General features: G+C 42.1%; 1 protein-coding gene across 1 annotated transcript in view; it reads left to right on the forward strand.

The window, feature by feature from the left end:
• Positions 1-21,156, forward strand: part of mrc2 (mannose receptor, C-type 2) — a 337,889-nt gene extending 316,733 nt beyond the window's left edge. Inside the window, exons 26-30 of the mRNA XM_087977928.1 lie at positions 4,628-4,774; positions 5,256-5,378; positions 16,142-16,321; positions 16,873-16,899; positions 17,009-21,156. Of these exons, the coding sequence (XP_087834054.1) occupies positions 4,628-4,774; positions 5,256-5,378; positions 16,142-16,321; positions 16,873-16,899; positions 17,009-17,241 (710 nt within the window). The 3' untranslated portion in view covers positions 17,242-21,156. The remainder of the gene's footprint in view (positions 1-4,627; positions 4,775-5,255; positions 5,379-16,141; positions 16,322-16,872; positions 16,900-17,008) is intronic.
• Positions 21,157-23,808: the final 2,652 nt, after the last annotated feature.

A 23,808-nucleotide genomic window follows, 5' to 3' on the forward strand; every position in this document is an offset into this window, starting at 1 on the left:
ATCAGTTCAGTGACACATCTTTTATGTCACACTCAAACCAGGACCGACCGTGATATGAAATTTTCATAAAGACTTTCTCCACACTGTTTGGAAAGGAGTTTGCTTTTCTCAATTTACAGTATTCATTTGTTGCTACCAGAGATAGCAAGCAGTTACTCCAGCTTCTCGTCATTTATTTATTCTCTGTCTCCTCTTTCTCACATATGCATCTTCTATCAATCTATATCTCTATCTAACTATATATGTTTCTCCTTCTTTCTCTATCTGTATCTAGCCATGTACCACCTCCTGTAATTGTCATAACTGCATTTTGACAACACATTCTTCCACAATTCCATTATCTTATTATTGTTGTCATGTTGAGAAACAACGTTGAATATTTCACCATTCTGTCACCCACTGGTGGCACAGAGTAACTAAACAGTGGGACCCCAAAATATTGGGTCTCATACCCCATTATACCAGAGGCAGCATGGGCTCAGCTGGCTAAACTATAGAAGGTTAGGCATTGTTAGTCTAATAGCCACCCTCATGGATATGAATACAGAACTGTAGCAAAAGATTGGATTCAGGAGCTACGGTGTCAATGCTCAGACTGAAAAGTGTGCTTTGTTAACCCCCAATATTTGATACCCTGTATTTTAAAAAGAGGTGCAATTTACTTATGTCATCTCAGCAGCATAATTGCCTTTGAGATGACGGTGGTGAACCGACTTCTTCAAATACTGCAGTGTTGTTAGTACAGGGATTCCAGGATTTTGTGCAATGAATATTGGGATTCCTGGCCTCTGTTCAATCTCAGTGTGTAACTGTTCCCTGTGCAAAATTTAATTTTAACAAAATGTTGCATTGTTGTTGGTTGGTTCTATTTTCTCAGCTGTAGATCTGTTGGCCTACAACAACAAAGCTAATGCTTTGATATTGCAATGACATTCATTCTAGACACCGTTTAGGTGTGTGCACTGCATTACCTCATCAGGCTGGGGTTCCCTGGAAACACTCTGCCACTTTGCTCAGCTTCCCTATTCTTCCACAAGCCAAGTTCCTTTGTTTCAGATCACTACAGCCACTTGCTCTACTCTGCTTTGGGGTGACACATTAAAGTGAGGCCCAATCTTCCCCCTCAGGTGGGCATCTGAACATTTTCTAGGAGCTGTCCAGTTCTCAACGCTATGGCTAATGCTGACAACTCAACTGACATCACTAGACCAATATCAAAAAGAATTGAAAACGGAAAATGTCAGAAATGTACACAGGTCTGAGATGTGCTAAAGAGGACAGTGAGCAACATTCCTGTTAAATATCCTTTTAACAGCTGTGATGGATTATTTTTAATAAGAGAAATCCAGAATGGAGTGATCAGGGCAGTTATAATTCCAATGCTTTTCAAGAACAAACTTTCATTTATATAGAGCCATTTACAACCTATTGCTCATCACTCTTTTGAAGTGTAATCATCATGGTAGTAAAAATGCAGCAACCAATCTGTGCAAAGCAAATCTGCCCATGCAGCAATAATATGACCTTTTTATTGTCATTGTTAGTTGAAAGTTAAATACTTTTCAGAATGTCAGTGAAACTAGTGCCAGAATAGCACAGAGCCATGTTTTACTTTGATGTGAAAGGGAAGCTAGGCTCTCCTTTTTATGTGACACCCAAGGCAGCAGCCTTGACAATGCACTCCTTGAATATTGCACTGGAGTGCCAACCTAATTACAGAGCTCAAAATCAGATTGGGAGGGGGCCTGAATCCATGGATTTGATGCAGAGTTGAGAGTACAGGTATAATGTGATGGTTGTGTTTTGAGCAAGTCTGTATTACAGAAAAAACGCACTTTAGATACAGAACTTAAAGTGTTGGCGATGTGATCGCATTATAGCCAACACGTTTTAAAAGTTCGCTCTTTAGAAACAGTGTCCTGAATTTGTCAATCACGTTACAGCAAATTCGTGTTAACAAAACACACTTTATAGCAGAACAACCTGTATTACTAACTGAATTTTGTGATGTTTTACTATTTTGAAGGCATCACATAAATTCAAGTTGTTGCTGTTGAGTTGCAGTTAGCCTAACCTTTACTAAGTCAACCTAATTTGTATTAAGTTAATCAGGGCATGCCAACAAATCCACGAGAGAATGTGGGCATGTTTGTCAGTTTGAACTGAATAAGGGAAGGTTATTATCTCCACAAACGGAGGCTACATCAAGGTGGGTGGTTTGGGATTTGTTTCCTACCATCATACCTGGCTCAAAAGATGGTTGTAGTTGATGGAGAGTAGTAATTTAAACTCTAGCACTGAGTTCCTCAGGGAAGTGTCCTCAGCCTAATTATCATCAGCTACTCTTCAATGATTTTCCATCTATCATAAGGTCAGAAGTGGGGAATGCTTGCTGTTGATTGCACAATATTCAGTACCATTTGTGACTAAGTTTTCCTCCAAGTCACACACCATCCTGACTTGGAAAAATATCACCAGTACTTCAGTGTCATTGGGTCAAACTCCTGGGACACCCTTCTTAACAGCATTGTGGATCTATCTACAGATGGACTGCAGCAGCTCAAAAACGTTGCTCGCCACCAGCTTCTCAAGGGTACCTAAAGATATGCAATGAATACTGTCGAGCCAGTAATGCTCGTATCCCCAGAATAAATTTTAAAATACTCATGACAATTATCAACACAAATTATATTCAACAGTGAACATGGTTTAAACAAAATGAATTGAAGGTTCATCCTTACTTGGTCTGTGGGTGCACCAGTCCTTTTGCCTTGCAGCATGATCTGTTTAATTCTGTAATCTCTCCAGCCTTCTGCCCTATCATTGACTTTCCTTTGTACTTTCCTCGTATTCTGTCCTTGTTACCATTTCTTAACGTTTTACAATTCTGATAGAAGTTTGTCAACCTGAACTTTGTTTTTCTCCCCAGGGACCTGCTAAATATTTTCAGAATTTTCTATTTTTATGTCCAGCATCTACAGAACTTAGCAATTGTGAATAGTGGACTAGCAAACCAAAAGCCATCAGTAGAAATTCACTATTGAAATTTAATCCAATTTAGATTTATAATTCAATGGGGTGTGGAGTTAAGGTATTAATTAGGGTCATAGACATAGAGATATACAGCACGGAAATTGACCCTTCGGTTCAACTTGTTCATGCCAACCAGATATCCTAAATAAATCTTGTCCTATTTGCCAGCATTTGGCCCACATTCTTCTAAACCCTTCCTATCCATATACCCATCCAGATGCCTTTTAAATGGTGTAATTGTACCAACCTCCACCACTTCCTCTGGCAGATTACTCCACACACACACCACCCTCTGCATGAAAATGTTACCCCTTAAGATCCCTTTTAAATCTTTCCCCTCTCACCTTAAACCTATGCCCTCTAGTTTTGAACTCTGCAACACTTGGGAAAAGTCCTTGTTTATTTACCCTATCCATGCTCATAATTTTATAAACTTCGATAAGGTTACCCCTCAACCTCCGACACTCCATGGAAAATGACCCCAGTCTATTCATCCTCTCCATACAGCTCAAATGCCCAAATCCCCCAACACTGGCAACATTGTTCCTTTAGCAGGGAGACCAGAATTGCACGCAGTATTTCAATAGTGACCTAAATATTGTCCTGTACAACCGTAACCTGACCTCCAAACTGCTATACGCAATGCCCTGACGAACAAAACAAGCATACCATTGAAGGTTAGGACAAGCTTGAGGGGATGAATAGCCTCCTCCTATTCATAAATACAGAGGAACCTATCCAAAGGACACGATGGTGAGTATTTTGTTCAGTTAATCAAATGCCGGATAACATAGTTTAGCCAAGCATTGGAACCTTGTGACTTTGTCAGATAATCTGATATTCGGATAATCAAGGTTCCTCTGTACAAGTAATCCTGTTCATTGATAGGTTAGCAGCAGTTAGGCAATGTATCAAGAGGAAATGACCTCTTATGAATCGAATGATTCTACTGTTGGTTTCAGAATTTAAACTCTTCCTGGCCATGGGGATGTTGACTTGCTCACTGAGCTGGTAAGTTTGCTCACAGACATTTCATCACCATTCTAGGTAACATCATCAGTGTGCTTCTGCTGAAGCGTTGGGGTTCTGTCCCGCTTGCTATTTATGTGTTTGGGTCTGTTGAGGTTGGTGGTGTCAGTTGCAGTTTTATTACTGGTTTCATTTCTTAGTGGTTGGTATATGGGGTCCAACTCTACATGTTTGTTAATGGGGTTCCAGCTTGAGTGCCAGGGTTCCAGGAATTCCCATGCATGTCTCTGTTTGGCTTGTCCTAGGAAGGATACGTTGTCCCAGTCAAACTGGTGTTCTTCATTGTCCATGTGTATGGATACAAGTGATAGCTGATCATGTCTCTTGGTGGCTAGTTGGTGTTCCACCAACCCCAGCAGACCCAAACACGTAAATAGCAAGCGGACAGACACCAACACTTCACCGGAAGTGCACTGACGATGTTACCTCGAATGGTAACAAAACACCCACAAACAAACTTAGCAGCTCAGCGAGCAAGTCAACAACTTCATCCATAACCTGAGCTACAAATCTTCTCAAATACTCTGATCGTCCTGGTCACGTTCGGATGTTTTTTTATTCTCAGAGTCCTGGTCGAGCAAATCAACTTTCACTGGAACTTGTCCAACCAGCCTGCAGGATTCTTCCTGGATCCCCTTCCGTAATCATTGTTACTCCTTCCACTTGGAAAAGAAGGCGACTCCCAAAGAGGCAGCACAGTTGTGTCAGAAAGGTAAGTAAAATACACAATTACAGATATAACAAATTCTCTATCCATCTTGTAGAGACTGGGTGTTAGAATCATTGCAACCCTACAGTGTAGAAGCAGGCCATTTGGCCCATCGAGTCCACACCAGCCCTTGAAGGGCATCCTACCAAGACTCACCCCATCTTATCCCTGTAACCTTGCATTTCCCATGGTTAATCCACCCAACCTACATATCCCTGAACACTATGGGCAATTTAACATAGCCAATCCACCTAACTCCACATCTTTGGACTATGGGAGGAAACCAGAGCAGAAACCCACACAGACATGGGGCGAGCGTGCAAACTCCACTTACAGTAGCCCAAAGCTGGAATCGATCCTGAGTATTTGGCGCTTTGAGGCAATGTGCTAACAACTGTGCCGCGGGTGTTGTGGAATAACCAAGTTATGTTCTGCAGTCACTCTACTTTTCTCTTGAAATTCATTTTTAATTATTTTTGAACAGTGCATGGAGCCGAGCTGCTGTCCATTCTTGATGAAGTAGAAAATGTATTTATATGGGAACATCTGGAGACATATGAAAATGATACCAAAGGTGCCTGGCTGAGTCTCATGTATAACACCAAGAGTAAGTTTGTTTTGACACTGCAACATTGTAACCCTTTCTATTTATACTCACTTTATTTACTTATAGAGCCATAGAGATGTACAGCACAGAAACAGACTCTTCGGTCCAACTCGTCATGCTGACCAGATATTCTAAATTAATCTAGTCCCATTTGCCAGCACTTAGCCCACATCCCTCTAAACCCTTCCGATTCAGATAACTATCCTTGTGTGTACACCCCAGTATGTGCTGTAATTGTTCTGAGTATGTGGCAGGAGCTGAGACAATGTGTTGGCCATGGCAGGAGCATGCTGAGACAATGTGTTGGCCATGGCAGGAGCATGTTGTAATTGTACCAACCTCCACAACTTTCTGTAGCTCATTCCATACACGCACCGCATTCTGTGTGAAAAAGTTGCCCCATAAGTCCCTTTTAAATCTTTCCCCTCTCACTGCAAACCTATGTCCTCTAGTTCTGGTCTTCTCTCAACCCAGGGAAAAGATCCGTCTATTTACCCTATCCATGCCCCTCATGATTGTATAAACCTCTATGAGGTCACCCCTCAGCCTCCGATGCTCCAGGGAAAACAGCCCCAGTCTATTCAGCCACTGCCGATAGATCAAACCCTCCTACTCTGGCAATATCCTTGTAAATACTTTCTGAACTTTTTCAAGTTTCACAACATTCTTCCTACAGGAGGGAGACCAGAATTGTAAAGAGCACAAATTCTATAGGTAGTCTGATTATAATGACCATATTACAGATGACAGCTGAAAATGCAGAGTGGTTGGGTCCACAAGCCTTTGTTCTTTTATTTATTTTTGGTCACACTACTTTGCCAACATGTAATCATTCTGTTATATTAAAATTTCCCATTCAGTTTTTCTCTTTCAACGATCACAAAGTAACTGCTGTTTCTGACTCCTAGGTGACACTGTTGTCCTTTGTTGTGTTACCAGCTTGTCCATCAAAATTGTCTTATTTATCAACTCGTTGCAGATAAAACCACTGATCATTTATGTGTGCTCATTGAAATGAAGGGGAGGCAATGGCCTGGTAGTATTATTACTAGACTACTAAACCAGAAACTCAGCTAATGTTTAGTGAATCTGGATTTGAATCCTGCCATGGTCGACAGTGCAATTTGAATTCAATAAAAATATCTGGAATTAAGAATCTACCTACTGAGGACCATGGAACCATTGTCATTTGTCATCTGTCTAATGTCCTTCAGAGAAGAAAATCTGCCATCCTCACCTTGGTCTGGCCTACATGTGACTCCAGACCCACAACAATGTGGTTGACTCTCAACTCCCTTCTAAAATTGCCGAGCAAGCCACTCACCACTACCTTCTCAAGGGTAACTAGAGAATGCAATAAATGCTGACCAGCCAGCAACACTCACATCCCAAAAGTGAATTAAAAAGTAAAATTGCCGAGGACAAGGACATCTAGCGTCAAGCAGTCCAAGTCCAGTTAATATGTACAAAGTAAAGCTCCAACAAATGTTTTAATCTTAATCACAGAAATATACCTCTTGTTGCATGAATGCAAGTTTGCCAATCCTTTGACCTCTCCAGATGTGTTTGATAATATAGAACCAAATGTGGTTTGGTTGCCATCCGTCAGGTACTGGGTTGGTTAAATTCATTTCATAGAGTCATAGAAATATACTGCAGGGAAACAGACCTTTTGGTCCAATTCATTCATGCCAACCAAACATCCTAAATAAATCTAGTTCCATTTACCACTACTTGGCCCATATCCCTCTAAACCCTTTCTATTTGTATACCCATCCACATGCCTTTTAAATGTTGTAATTATACCAGCCTCCACCACTTCCTCAGGCAGTTCATTCCACACACGCACCACCCTCTGCGTGAAAAAGTTGCCCCTTATGTCCCTTTTAAATCTTTCTTCCCTCTAGGTTTGGACTCCCCTATCCTCAGGAAAAGACCTTGTCTATTTAACCTATCCATGCCACTCATGATTTTATAAACTTCTATAAGGTCATCCTTCAACCTCTGACGTCCCACAGAAAACAGTTTCAGCGTATTCAGTCTCTTCCTATAGCTTGAACTCTCCAACCCTGTCAACATCTTTGTAAATCTTTCCTAAATCCTTTCAAGTTTGATAATGTCTTTCCTATAGAAATGTCCTGCACAACTGTAACATGACCTCCCAACTCCTATACTCAGCGCACTGACCAATAAAGACAAGCATATTAAATGCCTTCTTCACTACCCTGTCTACTTGCAACTCCACTTTCAAGGAACTACAAACCTGCACATCAAGATCTCTTTGTTCAGCAACACTCACCAGGACCTTACCATTAAGTGTATAAATCCTGCCCTGATTCACCCTACCTCACATTTATCTAGACTAAACTCCATCTGCTACTCCTTGGCCCATCAGCCCATCTGATCAAGGTCCTTTTGTACTGTAGAGGTGATTATCTTCACGATTCACACACTACCAATTTTGGTGCCATCTGCAAATATACTGACCATACTCCCTATGTTCACATTGAAATCATTTATAGAAATGACAAAAAGCAGTGGACCCAGCACCGATTCTTGTGGCACACTGCTGGTCACAGGCCTCCAGTCCAAAAAGCAACCCTCTGCCACCACCCTCTATCTCCTACCTTTGAGCCAATTTTGTATCCAAATGGCTAGTTCTCCCTGTAATTCCTTGTGATCTAACCTCGTTAACCAGTCTAGCATGCAAAACCTTGCTGAATGTCTTACTGAAGTACATATGGACAACTACTCTGCCTTCATTAATTCTCTTTGATTTTTCTTTGAAGAAATGACAATCAAATTAGTGAGTCACAATTTCCCATACATGAAGCAATGTTGACTCTCCCTAATCAATCCTTCCCTTCCAAATACATGTAAATCCTGTTCCTTAGAATCCCCTCTAACAACTTGCCCCACCATTGACATCAGGCTTAGCTGAATGTAGTTCCCTGGCTTTTCCTTACCACCTTTCTTAAATAAAAGCAACACATTTGCCAACCTCCAGTCTTCCGGCATCATGCCCATGGCTATTTCAGCAAGAGACCAAGCAATCACTTCCCTAGCTTCCCATAAAGTTCTAGGGCACACCTGAGCCAGTCCTGGAGATTTATTCATCTTTATGCATTTTAAGACATTCAGCACCTCCTCTCAATAAATGCCAAATACTGCAGATGCAGGAAATCTGAATTTATGTTGGAAATGCTCAGCACGTCAGGCAGCACCAGTGAAGAGAGGAAGAATGAATCTTTTACAGCAATGATCTTTCAACGGAAGTGTAGTGGATCATAATAAACACCAGGAGTAAAGGTAGAAGTATATTATTGACTGAGGCAAAGGGGTGGTGGAAGACAAGAGCTAAAGGAAAGATTAGTGAAATGTAAGATTAGTGACAAAAAAAATGTGTGCAAGGGAAAAAGGGATACTAATGGTTGAACTGAAAAAAAATGTTTTCAGGAAGTGAACTGGAAATAGAACCATCACAAACAGCTTGTCTGGAAAAATCAAAGAAAAATTTATGATCTTCCTGCCTTTTCTGGGTCAGGACCCCACAATTAAACATGAAGCCATCATTTCCAAAATTGCCTTCAACTGGATCATCTCCTCTGGATATCTTCCTTCTACAGCCTCATAATCCCCCAAACACACTCAGCTCACAGCTACTTCCTTCTCAAGTGCCAGTATGTTACCTACCTTGACTGTACTTTCTCGTCCCTTGCCCAGTTCCTTCCAACTTACATCTACAACATATCTGATGCTTGACACCATTTGAGCCAATTCTGGTTGCCTTTTTATGGAAAGTATTCTGCCTAGAAGTCAGTGTTGAGTGGGGTCCTGCAGGGCTCTGTTTTGGGCCTCTGCTCTTGGGCCTCTGCTCTTTGTAGTTTTTATAAATGACTTGGATGAGGAGGTTGAGGGGTGGGTTAGTAAATTGGCAGATGACACAAAGGTTGGAGGTGTCGTCAATAGTATAAAGCGCTACTGCAGGCTGCAGCGCGACACAGACAGGATGCAGAGCTGGATTGAGAAATGGCAGATGGAGTTCAACCTGGATAAATGCGAAGTGATGCATTTTGGAAGGTCAAACTTGAATGCTGAATACAGGATTCTTGGCAGTGTGGAGGAACAGAGGGATCTGGGTGTGCAAGTACATATATCCCTAAAAGTTGCCACCCAAGTGGATAGGGTTGTTAAGAAAGCATATGGTGTTTTGGCTTTCATTAACAGGGGGATTGAGTTTAAGAGCTGCGAGGTTTTACTTTAGCCCAACAAGTGCACACCGACCCTCCAAAGAGTAACCCACCCAGACCCATTCCCGTATATTTATCCCCTGACTAATGTACCTGACACTGGGCAATTTAACATGGTCAATTCACCTGACCTGCACATCTTTGGATTGTGGGAGGAAACCGGAGCACCCAGAGAAAACCCACACAGACAAGGAGAGAATATGCAAACTCCACACAGTCACCCAAGGTGAGAATTGAACCCGGGTTCCTGATGCTGTAAGGCAGCAGTGTTAACCATTGAGTCACCATGCCACCCCATATTGCTATGGCAACCCAAACCTCTCCCTGAGTACCATTCTGGAGGCGTCAGCCAAAGACATGATTCCACTATAATGGGACTTGAAGCCACAAGTTTCTGCCTTACAGGTGGGAGTGTTACTCATTGAGCTCTGGCTGAGTAGAGAATGAGTTACACATTACGGGCAGGAGGAATCTGCTCACTCTGATTGTTTGTACCTTGCTCAGTGAGCTAGATCTGAATATTGTACATTCCCTGAACGGCAGTGTTGTCAAGTACTGTTTAAAAGGAGGGTTCTTTTATTGATATTTGAGCTTATTTTAAAAATTGATCAGTGATGGTCAGTGTAAAGAAAAGGAAGTGGGACTCAAACATTCACCAGTTTCAAAAGACAAACCAATAGAGCCAGTTGTAGAAATTGCCAGGAATCCTAACTGAAATAGTGTTGAGCCCCTCATGGGACAGCAGTTGTTTGGCCTAGTGGCTGTTTAATGACCGATCATTGTAATGATGCCTTATCATGAACAGCACAGAACCCTCTCCCTGCTGAACTAAGACTGTAAATTTTAATTCCATCAGTGAAAAAAATCACATTTGCTACTTTTAGTGACTGGACAATAAAGAGGAAATAATGGTCCTGTCAGTGACTTTGAATAACATGACAAATGGGATACTTTTGTTCCCAAGTCATTTAACCCTATATTAAACATGCCATTGTTTAATTTTTACCATTTTCAGTTTCCCTTTCTCTCACATTAGAATACAAGCAGACCTAAAATACATTGAGATGGAATTGCTGCTTTGACTGCTGTCAGCACCCTTGGTGTAAGTTGTGCCCAAAATTCAGTTAGTTTTGAAAATAATTGTTTTTCTGTTTCTGCAGAAAATCATCTGCAAATCACTGAATGCAGAATATTCCACAAACTTGTGCAGTTGGCCTAGTTTTAAAGGGCAACTTTCTCAATTTTGGGACAAAAATCTTCCTTTCTCTGTTTGATAATTTGGTGCTTCTGGTGCCATGTATTTTTTAGTTTCATGCAATATGTTGCAGAAACTTGGTTGTAATTGAGTGTGATTTGCTCTTAAATTTCCAAAAAAAATAATTTGTGCTGTTTTGGCTGATTAAAGGCGAAAAGAAATGGGAAACCCAATGAAATACTATCAGAAAGGACTTTTATATATCAAAGTTCAGAGACAAAGTTATTTTACTATGTGTGGCATCACAGCTTATCCTATATTGCTCTTGACTCACATGTCCGCACAAATGTTTTTTAGGAAATACCATTAAATTGTTATAAAAATAAGATATTTTCTGTTCTTCATCCCAACAGGTGAAATTACCCATGTCCAGCTGAGACCATGGATGTAGATCTGAACCTTCTGAATCCAGTTAAAAATCACACAACACCAGGTTATAGTCCAACAGGTTCAATTGGAAGCTCTAGCTTTCGGAGCGCTGCTCCTTCATCAGGTGGCAGGAAGGAGCAGTGCTCCGAAAGCTAGTGCTTCCAGTTAAATCTGTTGGAGGATAACCTGATGTTGTGTGATATTTAATTTTGTACACCGGCATCTCCAATTCTGAATCCATAAACTAGCCTACTTTCAATTGAATCACTTCCTCCAAATTCAGAATACAGTTATTATATTTAGGGAGGTGATAACAAAGTTGTATTGTTGTTGGACGAGCAATCCAGAGACTGGGTAGAGTCAGGTTCAAACCCCAGCACTGCAGATGGTGGATTTTCAATTAAATTGGAAAAATAATCTGGACTTAAAAAGCTAATGGTGATCATAAAATCATTGTCAATTCTTGTAAAAATCCACCTGGTCCACTGAAGCCCTCAGCTGATCTGGCCTATGTGTGACTCCAAACCCAGTAGTTATTTCTTGACTGCTCTCTGACCTTATCAAGCCAGTCAGTTGTATCAAACGGCTCAAAAGTCTCAAGAATAAAATGATGTTGATGGATCATCTGAGATCTACCTAGGCACCAGAAACAACAACTGCAAACACAACCCTGCAAAGTCCTCCTTACTAACCTTGAGACTAGCCCCAAAATTGGGAGAACTGTCTCAGACTAGTCTCACAACAGTCCGACATTCTCTGTAAAGTATAATTCCATGAGTATGACTATGTCCCAAACACCACTATCATTATTCCTGGATATGTCCTGTCTCAACGGCAGGACAGACCAGGCAGAGTTGACAGCACATGGTATACAGTCTTCATGCATGAGTCACAGAAAACTAGCATGTAGGGACAGCAGATAATAAAGAAAGCAAATGGAATGTTGGGCTTTTATAGTTAAAGGAATAGAATATTTAGGTAAGGAAGTATTGATGCAACTATACAAGCATTGGTGAGACCACACATGGAGTATTATGCATAGTTTTCATCCCCATCTTGGAGGAAAGGCGTAGTGGCATTGGAGGCAGTTCAGAGGAGATTCACTAGATTGATCCCAGAGATGAGGGGCTTGTTGAATGAAGGAAGTTTGACCAGTTTGGGCCTGTACTCTGAAATTTGGAAGAATGAGGGAAGATCAAATTGAGATATTCAAGATGATAAAAGGTGTGGATAAAATAGATGTGGAGCAGATGGTTACACTTGTGGGGCATTCTAGGACGAGGGGTCATAGTTTTAGGATAAGGGGTAGCCAATTTAAAACAGAGTTGAGGAGAAACTATTTTTCCCATAGGGTTGTGAATCTGTGGAATTCGCGACTGCAAAATGCAGTGGATGCTAGGTCAGTGAGTAAATTTAAGGAGAAGTTAGATAGATTTTTAATTGGTTGGCACAGTGGTTAGCACTGCTGCCTCACAGCGCCAGAGACCCGGGTTCAATTCCTGCCTCTGTGTGGAGTTTGCACATTCTCCCCGTGTCTGCATGGGTTTCCTCCGAATGTTCCGGTTTCCTCCCACAGTCCAAAAATGTGCAGGTTAGGTGAAATGGCTATGCTAAATTGCCTGTAGTGTTAGGTGAAGGGGTAAATGTAGGGGAATGGGTCTGGGTGGGTTGCTTCTCGGAGGGTCGGTGTGGACTTGTTGGGCCGAAGGGCCTGTTTCCACACTGTAAGTAATCTAATCAAATAAAATCATGATCACAGAATTTATAGTCAAAGGAGTCCAGTGTCATGGAGATGTGATACATTAAACAATTTTAGATTAAATCTTTCATCTTTTAGAATTGGATATGCTGGTTTCTGTATTTTGATATGTAAATCCCAGAACGTCTTTAAATTACAATCTCAAGATAGTTCAGCTTTTAGATTAGATTACATTACAGTGTGGAAACAGGCCCTTCGGCCCAACAAGTCCACACCGACCTGCCAAAGCGCAACCCACCCATACCCCTACATTTACCCCTTACCTAACACTACGGGCAATTTAGCATGGCCAATTCACCTGACCTGCACATCTTTGGACTGTGGGAGGAAACCGGAGCACCCGGAGGAAACCCACGCAGACACGGGAAGAACGTGCAAACTCCACACAGTCAGTCGCCTGAGGCGGGAATTGAACCTGGGTCTCTGGCGCTGTGAGGCAGCAGTGCTAACCACCGTGCCACCCACCAGCATTTTCTAACAATAGGTGTGAAGTCTGTCTGTGTCCCGATGTTGAGTCAGACTGACAATCCCTCTGCATAGTTTTACAGAATTTTACATTGGATTCATGCAGTCTTTGAGCAAAATAAAATGTAATTCTGCAAAAACAAATTCACCCCATAACTTATATGTGCGCGAGTGTAGGAGCGGCAGAGTGAGTGTGCTTGTGGTGTGAGTGTGTGTAAGATTGGTTGTGTGTGTGAGTGATGGGCTGTGTGTCTGTGAGAAGGTGCTTGTGTGGATGAGAATGCGGGGGGTGTATGAGTGTGCATATGAGAGAGAGCTGGTGTATGAGAGAGGATCTGCTTGTGTGTGTGTGAGAGAGAGAGAGTGTATCGTAGAGTGCGGTCACCTATAGTTGAGGCCATTCCCATGGGTACCAAACTTTGCTATCAGCTTCTGCTCAGCCATTCTGCGTTTTTGCTTGTCCCGTAGTCCGCCATAGAGGATGGTCCCCCAAAGTCTGAAGCCAAATGTCCTGGACCGCTGAAGTGTTTCCCGACTGGGAGGGAACACACCTGCATCGTGGTTGTTGCGCGGTGTCCATTATTCCGTTGTCATAGCATCTGCTCGATACCATGCCTCAGGGCATCCTTGCCTGCAGGATATGAGATAGACCACATTGGCCGAGTCACATGAGTACTCACCGCGTACATGGTGGGAGGTGTCGCCACATGTAACAGTGTTATTCGTGTCGATACTCTGACATGTCTTGCAGTGGCTGCTGTGACAGGGTTGTACAGTGTTGTCCTGAAGATTGGGCTTGGTGAGGTGCTCATCCTCATCAATAATATGTTGAAGGCTGTGAAGAACATGGCATAGTCATTCAGCTCCTGGGAAGTTCTGGACAACAAAGGGTACCCTGTCTGTTGCAGCCCATGTCTGTCTCCTGAGGAGGTCATTACGGTTTCTCACTGTGGCATGTCGGAACTGGTGGTTGATGAGTTGAGCATCGTATCCTGTTCTAATGAGGGCATCCTTGAGCACTTTAAAGTGTCTGTTACATTCCTCCCCATCCAAACAGATCCTGTATATGCAGAGGACTTGTCCATAGGGGATGGTTGTTTTAATATGTTTTGGGTGGAAGCTAGAGAAGTGTAGCATCATGAGGTTATCCGTGGGTTTGCGATACAGTGAGGTGCTGAGGTGCCTATCTTTGATAGAAATGAGACAGGTACTAAAGAGTAGTCCAAGGTAAGTCTGATGGTGGGATGATACTCGTTGATACCACTGAATAGCTGTTTCAGTAACTCCCCACCCATGAGTCCAGAGAAAGAAAATGTCGCCAATATATCTGATGCGTAGTGTTAATTGGAAGTCCTGTGCAGAAAAGAAGTCTTGTTCGAACTAGTGCATGAAAATGGGGTGCAAATTTGGTCCCCACAGCCATTCTGTGTGTCTGGATGAAAAACTGGTTGTCAAAGGTGAAAACGTTATGGTTGAGGATGAAGCAGATGAGTTCTAGCATGGTGCTCGAAGATTCACAGTTGTTGGCATTGAGTCCTGAAACTGTTGCACTGATGCCATCATCATGGGCGATGCTGGTGTAGAGTGCTGACACATCCATTGTGATGAGGAATGATCCTGGTTGGAAAAGATGGAAGATTTAACGTAAAATTGTTTAATGTATCACATCTCCATGAAAGTGGACTCCTTTGACTATACATTCTGCGATCATGATCTTATTCTCCACAACTGCCTGATGAAGGAGCGGTGCTCCAAAAGCTAGTGCTTCCAAATAAAGCTGTTGGATTATAACCTGGTGTTGTGTGATTTTTAACTTTGTCCACCCCAGTCCAACACCGGTACCTCCAAGTCATGAATGAATAAAGTTAGTCCAACAAAGGTTCACTAAATGGAACCTGGAATGAGAGGTGTGCCTTCATAAGGCTGAGTAAATTGGGCTGGTATTCTCTGAGCTTTTAAATGAGAGATAATTTTATTGAAACATACAAGCTTCTGAAGAGCCTTGATAGGTTAAGGTGCTGAGATAATTTCTCCTGGGAATCTAAAATGTTGTAGCATAGTTCTCAGAATAAAGGACCATTTAGGAGTAAGATGAGGATAAATTACTCAAAAAGAATTGTGAATATATTGATTTTAATACCCTCGAAGTATGGTAACAAGAGCTTCAGAAATAAGAACAGCAGTTGACCATACTTGGTGAATGTGGTTACAATGATGTACAGTAATGCATTTATCATGAGAGGTTCAGAGTTAATGTGGTGTTAGGGGATTCTATCTGATGCAATCCATTGGTATAGTTACTATGTGATGTGTTTAATCTGGTCACCATAGTGTGGTTAGTGTATTGCAGTTAATCTGATTACCATGATGTAGTTAATTTAGTTACCTCACAGTGCAATTAGTGCATTTATCACGTGATGTGGTTACCTTGTGTAGTTGATGCGATTGTTGTGCAGTTTAGTTGCAATGAGGGATTAAGAGTTACTATAGTTGTGGAGTTTACCATTTGAAGTATTCTCTCAATGGAATTACCATGCAATGTATTTATATATGGTTACTGTGCAGTTATGGTATCATGTAGTTAATAAAGTTACCATGCAATATTGTTAGTGTGGTTATCATGCAGTTGGGTATAATCAGCCCTTCATTCTGTCGTTTTTCTTAGGTGGTTCACTTGTCTGGCCTGATAAGACTGTCTTGAACTATTCAAACTGGGCTCGTGGAACTGAGAACATGAGTTTAATGAGTCCAAACACTTGCTATTGGATAAAGAGCAACACTGGCATCTGGGGGATTGGTCCCTGTACCAGTTTCACACTAGGTATCGTCTGCAAAATGCCAAGAGGTAAGAAATAAAAAGGGAGATTTCATGATATGACAAAAAAAATGACATTGATCCAATGATGGATGGATAGGGATTTAAGGCTGTGCAAGTGGCTGGTATTATAATTTAGACAAAACAGCCTTAAGGGAATCTCTCTCCTCCCACCTGAAGGTAACAACTCCTAATACAGGATTGTATAAAGATGACCATTTAGCTCCAATTATATATAATTTCCCAGCTGAGATTTTCCCTCCTTTTCCTCATCCAAAACCACAATGATGAACTTTCCAGCAAAGATCAGTGAATTAAAGGTGAGGAACAGAATCCTTTGCTGAATCCTTTTGCCCCCCACGAATAGCTCTCAGATGCTGAGTCTGATTATTGTCATGGCCTCCAAAAAAGTCAACACAATTTTGACTTTTGTGCAACAGTAAACAGTGGCCCATTAGCTTCAATTAGGAGTGATATAAGGTGGGCCAGCAAGTCACAAACATCCATTGTACACTGTTACTGTTAATTCTTCTGATGCTAACTAAACTAATGCATTTTTCTTTCCAAATTTACTCTGTCAGTTCAAGAGAACAGCCTTCTTGGTACCGGTAAGTAAATCCCATCCTATTTCTCTGTTGTCCATTTCCATTTGCACACAGTGACCTGATTTTGAGAACTTCCTTTTTTAATGTTCTGGCTTTGTGCTTGTATTTGCAGCTGGCTCACAAGGGCACACTTTGGACATCATCTTGTACGTGCTGGGCGCATTGGTGTTGGTGGTGGTGCTGGTGGTGGTGGTGGTGCTGCTGTACCGACGGCGAACAACCTGGACCTCACGCCATGGGGCTTTTGAGAGCGCGCGATACAGCAGGACGTCCTCAACGCCCAGCGAATCCATGGAGAAAAACATCCTGGTGTCCGACATGGAAATGAATGAACAGCAAGAATAACCCTGGCACCTGCTCCCCTGTCTCTCTTCATCCTCGAGCAGTGTGCTTAGCACAGACTGGTGTTCAGAACATCATGCAGATCAACATGGGGTCCCACCACAGTCACATTGCAACACAGTTGGCACTGCTTAATGGGGTAATGCCTACAGGATATATTTCTCAGGCATCCAGTTACATATTATATATAAAACTATATATATTTGCATCATACTGGTGGATTTTGCTTCCTAGAGATGATCTGATAAATGGGGCAATTTGTATCCACTAGGGCACCCCAGTAAACAGGTTTCAACTGTGTTATTGACCTTGACAACAAAGCATTTCTATGTAAAAGGCACAGTTCAATGACCAAACTCATCATGCATTCACTCTGCTTGATGAGCCTCCTGTCAGTTTTAGCATGGTTCAAATGTTGGTACAGTGTTTTCTGCAGTCTTAAGCACTGCTTCTCAGACCCACAAGTCCACAGCCAAGAGGAGGATACATGTAGTATTTAAATTGAGTAAGCACATTCTGGATTGCTGACCACATCCTTTAGGAAAGTCTTAGGAAAGTGTTCCTCTTAGCAGCTGTTGATGTCCTAGTGACTGTGTACTCACAGCGGAACTTGGAAAACTGTCAACAAGGAGTAGCATAGAAATTAGCCAGAGATTGGTGATGGTGGTTCAAAGTGTCGAACTGGGTGGATGGAAGAGTAGGTTCAGGGATGCTATTTCCTTAGGTGAGGGGAGCCCAGAACACGGGACATAACAACAAAATTTTGCAGTAAGCCACTCATGTGTGATGTCAGAAATCACTTCTTTATACAGAAAGCAATGCAAGTCTGGAACCCTCTTCCCTCAAAAACTGTTAATTGAAAATGTGAAAACTAAGATTGATTGGACTTCTGTTTAGGAGAGGCATTATGAGTTACAGAACAAAGGTGAATAAGCAGCATTAAAGATAAATCAACCATTAACGCAACAGAATTGAAGGACAGTTGGTCTCCTCCTGTTCCTATGTTACGGAACCATAAGCCACTGATCAGAGTTGAAAGGCATGTTTTCAAAGATGATTGAATAGTTGAGAATGAACATATCACTATATGTAGGGGAAGACAATAAGCCAGTATAGATTTGATAAACAGGTAGGTCTTCTATAATGCAATGGTTGTGTTCTGGTGCAACCCTACATTATAGAAAAATTGTGCTTTAGAAACAGTGCTTAAAGTGTTGGCGATGTAATCATATTACAGTCAACGTACATTTTAAAAGTTCACGCCTTAGAAACAGTGTCGGCAATTTGTTACAGCAAATTTGCATTAATGAAACACCTGCAGCTCATTATTGGAAACATCTTAGATTGCAGACCACAACAACCTGTTTACAGGACAATTGAAGGAGAGTAACTGAGAGAATGCACCTTAAGTGCTGATGTTTAACTGTGATCAGTGAAAGATTTGTGCCCATGTCAGGTTAGATCATTAGATGATTTGCTCTCTGCTAAATACAGTGCATTTCTTCCACTTGTAACAGTGTCTGAACAAATCAACATACTCATCAAAGGAAAAATCCCACATTTTTACTGTTTGAGGAACTGAGTTTGGGATGGGAACCTTTTACAAGGCCTGATTTCATGAGCTGAAGATCCCAATCACAGTTCATAGGAATGTACGTTCATTTCCGACAAAGTGGGGCTTGTCATGTGGGTGATGAGGTGATGCATCTAAATTCCAAGGAAGGTGCTAACCTGGCAGGCAGGGTCATACTGGAGCAAAGGTTTGTAATGTGAAGCCTGTATTCCTGATCTGGTGTGTGATTATATAATGTGGAGAAGCACATTCACGCTGGTTACCAATATAGCATTTATTTTAAAGGGGTTAAGATCTTTAGTATCTTACGAAATGATTGGATGACGCCTCATGATGTGACGTTCAGTAAAGCTGAATGACATTTCTTTTATTGTTTCTGAAACTAAAGGAAATGGCTTTTTTGGATACTTTAGGGTTTTAGGTTCCATTTCATTATATCAGTCCCTGATGTACTGGGTGTGACTATACCACGTGGTGCTGACTGGAAGGTTAGGATGTATGAGGGCAGTTGTGTTCATGGGAGGGTGGCTAAGTACCTTGTATTAGATCAGCATCAATCCAGGGCTTTTGAGCTCCTTTCACCGGGCTGTCTTTTATGCATGACAAGGCCATGAGGCTGATGTTCAAGGGAAGTAAGGTGGAATGTTTCTATGGGTAATCTTGTGTTAAGGGGTTAGATTGCATATGCATTGAAAGTAGTCATGAAGAATGATATTGTTAAAGGTAAAATTTCAGGGTCTGTGAAGCAGACGGGTGAGGGCAGTTAATACAAGGTTTGAGAGAAATATGGAGGCATGTTTGTGATAGGATGTCACAATTGGCTAATACTGAGCTGTGAAAACACCAGCCAATCAAACAGTGAGTTCTACAAATCATAGTGAAGTTATTACATCGTGAGAGCAGATCATCTTTCATTGGAGGGGAATAAATCTGAAAAAAATGAAACAAGTGTCCCTGAACATTAAGATCATCCTTTTGATTGTTGGAGATTAATCTTTCTCTTCTTTAAAGCCGAAGAGATTGCAACACTGGGGACCAACATTTTTTCTACTTACACCAGTACCAGGAATTCTGTAGGGCACTTTATTAAAATAGTTTGTGCATGAAGCTACAAAGAGTCTTGATGACAATCAAATGATGTAAAGGGGGAGGGTGGGGAGGGGATTAGAGGACAGGGAATGGAGTTGGTCTGTGCTAGTAGCCTGAACTGGGCTCACAGCAAACCAGCAGCCAGTGTTATACCATGCCCATTGAGAATCAATGGAAAGGGAAATCAGGAGGGAGGTGATGGGGGTTTCTGGTTTGCTGTGATATTGCCTGATTCGTACTGGTAGTCAAAGACCAATTTCATCTATGCAAGAGGTCCTACTATTCTTAGAATAACATCTGCCAGTTGTTTTTTTCCAGGGGTGGGGGTGATGAAATGAGCAGGGGAGTCTTACCCCTCCCCCCCCCTTTCCATATGGAACATTATTTCAAGCTTTCAAAACATGTTTACTTTGTGATTGAGCTGCAAAAACAGATTTTCTGTCCATTTCTATTGCCAAGTATAACAAAGGCAGAGAAGTTTGCCAAACAGGATTCTCAGAATAAAGTGTTTTTTTAATTTTATGCTGTGAAGAGTTTTTATTTTGCCATCAAATCCCTCATCAGTAATCTCAAAGAGACAAAGGTATAAGGTATAGGGCAGCCAGCCACAGTTCTGGGAAGTGGTTCCAACAGGGGTAGTCAAAAACACAGGGTAGATATTCATACAACCCACATGACTTTATCGCTGTTTATTTCAGTCACAAAGCTGTTATCCAAACGATTGTGACCACTACCTTCACTGGGTCACTGGGGATGGGTAGTGAATGCCGAGCTCACCACATCTTTGAGAATGAAACCTGATCTATGCCAAATGCAAGAATTTCAGGGACCCATCTCCAACTTTTCAGAAATGTATGGCTTCTTAATTTATCTCTCATACAAATGGCAAATTGAATGCATTGTTTAGCTGGCTTGGCCTTGCTCTAAATGATAATTAGTACTGAGTGGGTTCAGCTCTGATAACTGCCTGACCTTGAGTCACTTCAGTCACATTTGTTGTCCAAGTTCTGGACCTTTGGGAAACCTTGAGATGAAGGTTGGGGCAGCATGGTGGCTCAGTGGTTAGCAGTGCTGTCTCACAGTGCCAGGGACCCAGGTTCAATTCCTGCCTCGGGTGACTGTGTGGAGTTTGCACATTTTCCCATGTTTGCGTGAGTTTCCTCCAGGTGCTCCGGTTTCCTCCCACAATCCAGAAATGTGCAGGTCAGATGAATTGGCCAGGCTAAATTGCCCGTAGTGATAGGTGCATTAGTCAGGGGTAAATAGGGGAATGGGTCTGGGTGGGTTACTCTTCAAAGGGGTGGTGTAGACTTGTTGGGCCGAAGGGCCTGTTTCCATACTGTAGGGAATCTAATCTGATGCCATGGAGCTATGCATCACTGAGTATAAATACTACAGTGCGAGTGAAATTAGCACACTCCGGAAATCTACACCAGACAAGACCACTACTCTACACTTTAACACTTGGACACAAAACAACAAAAAAGATAGAATATTCCTTACCTAATGTAACTAAAAGTCAGAGGCCGGTTTATCTGTGATTACCATATTTAGCTTTAATGTTTAATAAACAGTGTAACTTTGATATCAAAGTTTGAAGACATTTCTTGACTTTACTTTCTTGATCAGTCTGCAAAGAAACCAAACGCAGTGTGGCATCAAACTACATAATAATAAATATTAAGTTGTCTCAACCATTGCTCCAAAGAAGTGAATACTATTTATTCTAGAAATAGAACCAACCTTCTTGTTGGTTAATATGTTTAATAATGACATGCTCACAGAAGACTAATGTGTGAAAATTGGCTGATTTTGGCAAACACATAATAAATATTAAAAGGAAAATATTAAGAATAGCATAACAAGAAATTGCTTGCACTTATTTAATGATCTGTTTGCTGAGAAAACCAGCACTCTAGGATGAAACATGAGGCCCAACTGAGAAAGGTGGAGGAAAAGCCAGTGACAATTTGAGGTGATGCCCTTTTACACCCTCCCTCCCCAACTCACTGCAAATTGTATCCATTAGATGCTGTGTCTAGAATACAGTATCCTTTAATAACAATTGATTGTTTCAGATGAAGTTAATGAAGGGCAAAGTACGAGCTGGGAAACTGGCTTTGATTTACAAGAACCTGCACTTTTCCAAAGAACTGCAAACAAACCCCACCTTAACTGCATTTTTGACCTTCTTCAATCAACCTTCATCAGTAATATTAACTTGATCAGATTTCAATTTCTGGCTGATACCAAGATTTTCCTTCTCTAATTAATAGTAAATAGGTTAAGAAGATTTTTGTAATAGCACCATTGGATAGGTGTGAACTGGATAACTGGAAGAAATGTAAGCCGTTCACAATCAAAAATAGCCCTGCAGAATATTATTCCAGTGCTTTGCTAAGGTCCGATGTTTCAGTTTACTGAGAGAATAAGTGGTTATTATAAAAGTATAAATATCTTTGTAAAGGAGCAGAGTTTCAGCTGTAATACAAAAATGTGTTTATCCCTTTTCATTTATTTAATTTGTTGACAATTGGCATGATCAGAATCGCTAGGGTCCTAGTTGAGGACTCTAGTGTTCCTTCCGTGACTACCTGGTCAGGTCCACGCCCCCCTACAACCCACCCTCCCATCCTTGCACTTTCCCCTGCCACCGGGACACCCGCACCAATCAACCACACTGCCCCGTGGCCCAACATTTCAACTCCCCCTCCCACTCTGCCGAGGACATGGAGGTCCTGGACCTCCTTCACCGCCGCTCCCTCACCACCAGATGCCTGGAGGAAGAACACCTCATCTTTCGCCTCGGAACACTTCAACCCCAGGGCATCAATGTGGACTTCAACAGTTTCCTCATTTCCTCTTCCCCCACCTCATCCTAGTTCTAAACTTCCAGCTCAGCACCATCCCTATGACTTGTCCGCACTTGTTCTACCTGCCTATCTCCTTTTCCACCTATCCACTCCACCCTCTCATCCCTGACCTATACCTTCATCCCTTCCCCCATTCACACATTGTACTCTTATTCTACTTTCTCCCCACCCTCCTCGAGCTTATCTCTCCTCGCTCCAGGCTCACTGCCTTTATTCCTGATGAAGGGCTTTTGCCCGAAACGTCGATTTCGAAGCTCCTTGGATGCTGCCTGAACTGCTGTGCTCTTCCAGCACCACTAATCCAGAATCTGGTTTCCAGCATCTGCAGTCATTGTTTTTACCTTGTTGATTTTAACCCTACTGCGAATCCTCTTGCAAGGATGCCTGCCTTGAAGAAGTTTTCCTCCTCTCTCTACAAGAATCTCAGGAAGTCCCTCTCCCACTGCAACTCCCAGGTCATTTCCTCTGCCCTGAAGCTCTTCAACCATGTCGTGAAACAAACTCGCTACCACAGCCACATTTGCTTCCTCAGTGCCTGCCTCCGTACCAACTCATCCCACACGGACTCCAGACCACCTTTAAACCAGTAGAGTTCGGACCCGAACAGGACAAACAGTACAGACTACAGATTCAAAAACACCAACAACAGTTCTCCTTCAAGATCCTCTGCTCCACACCTGCAGCAATGCGCCGGCACCTAACCTCTCTACAGTCAGCCCTGCCTCAGCTGAGGGCTACACTCTCTCGGAATTGCAAAGGACCCACTCTGTACTACATCCTCAGGAGAATTCATACTCTCAACAAACAGTATTTCAATTCCATCTCAAACATCAAAAACTGTAAGTACAACAAACTTTTATCCACCCACCTCCATAACCAGCGCTCCTCAAACATTCCAGAAGATTCCCCTGGCCTCGGAACCTATTCCGCCATTAGCCATGCGGCTGATGCAGCTGCCACCCCCACGCTGATTGATGATGTCACTTCCACCCCCATCATGGCCACTCCCACCACCACTTCCACCCCTCACAATTC

This window comes from Chiloscyllium plagiosum, unplaced genomic scaffold (assembly GCF_037043375.1).
Source record: "Chiloscyllium plagiosum isolate Xiang-an unplaced genomic scaffold, Cpla_swu_hap1 HiC_scaffold_32, whole genome shotgun sequence".
Taxonomy (NCBI): domain Eukaryota; kingdom Metazoa; phylum Chordata; class Chondrichthyes; order Orectolobiformes; family Hemiscylliidae; genus Chiloscyllium; species Chiloscyllium plagiosum.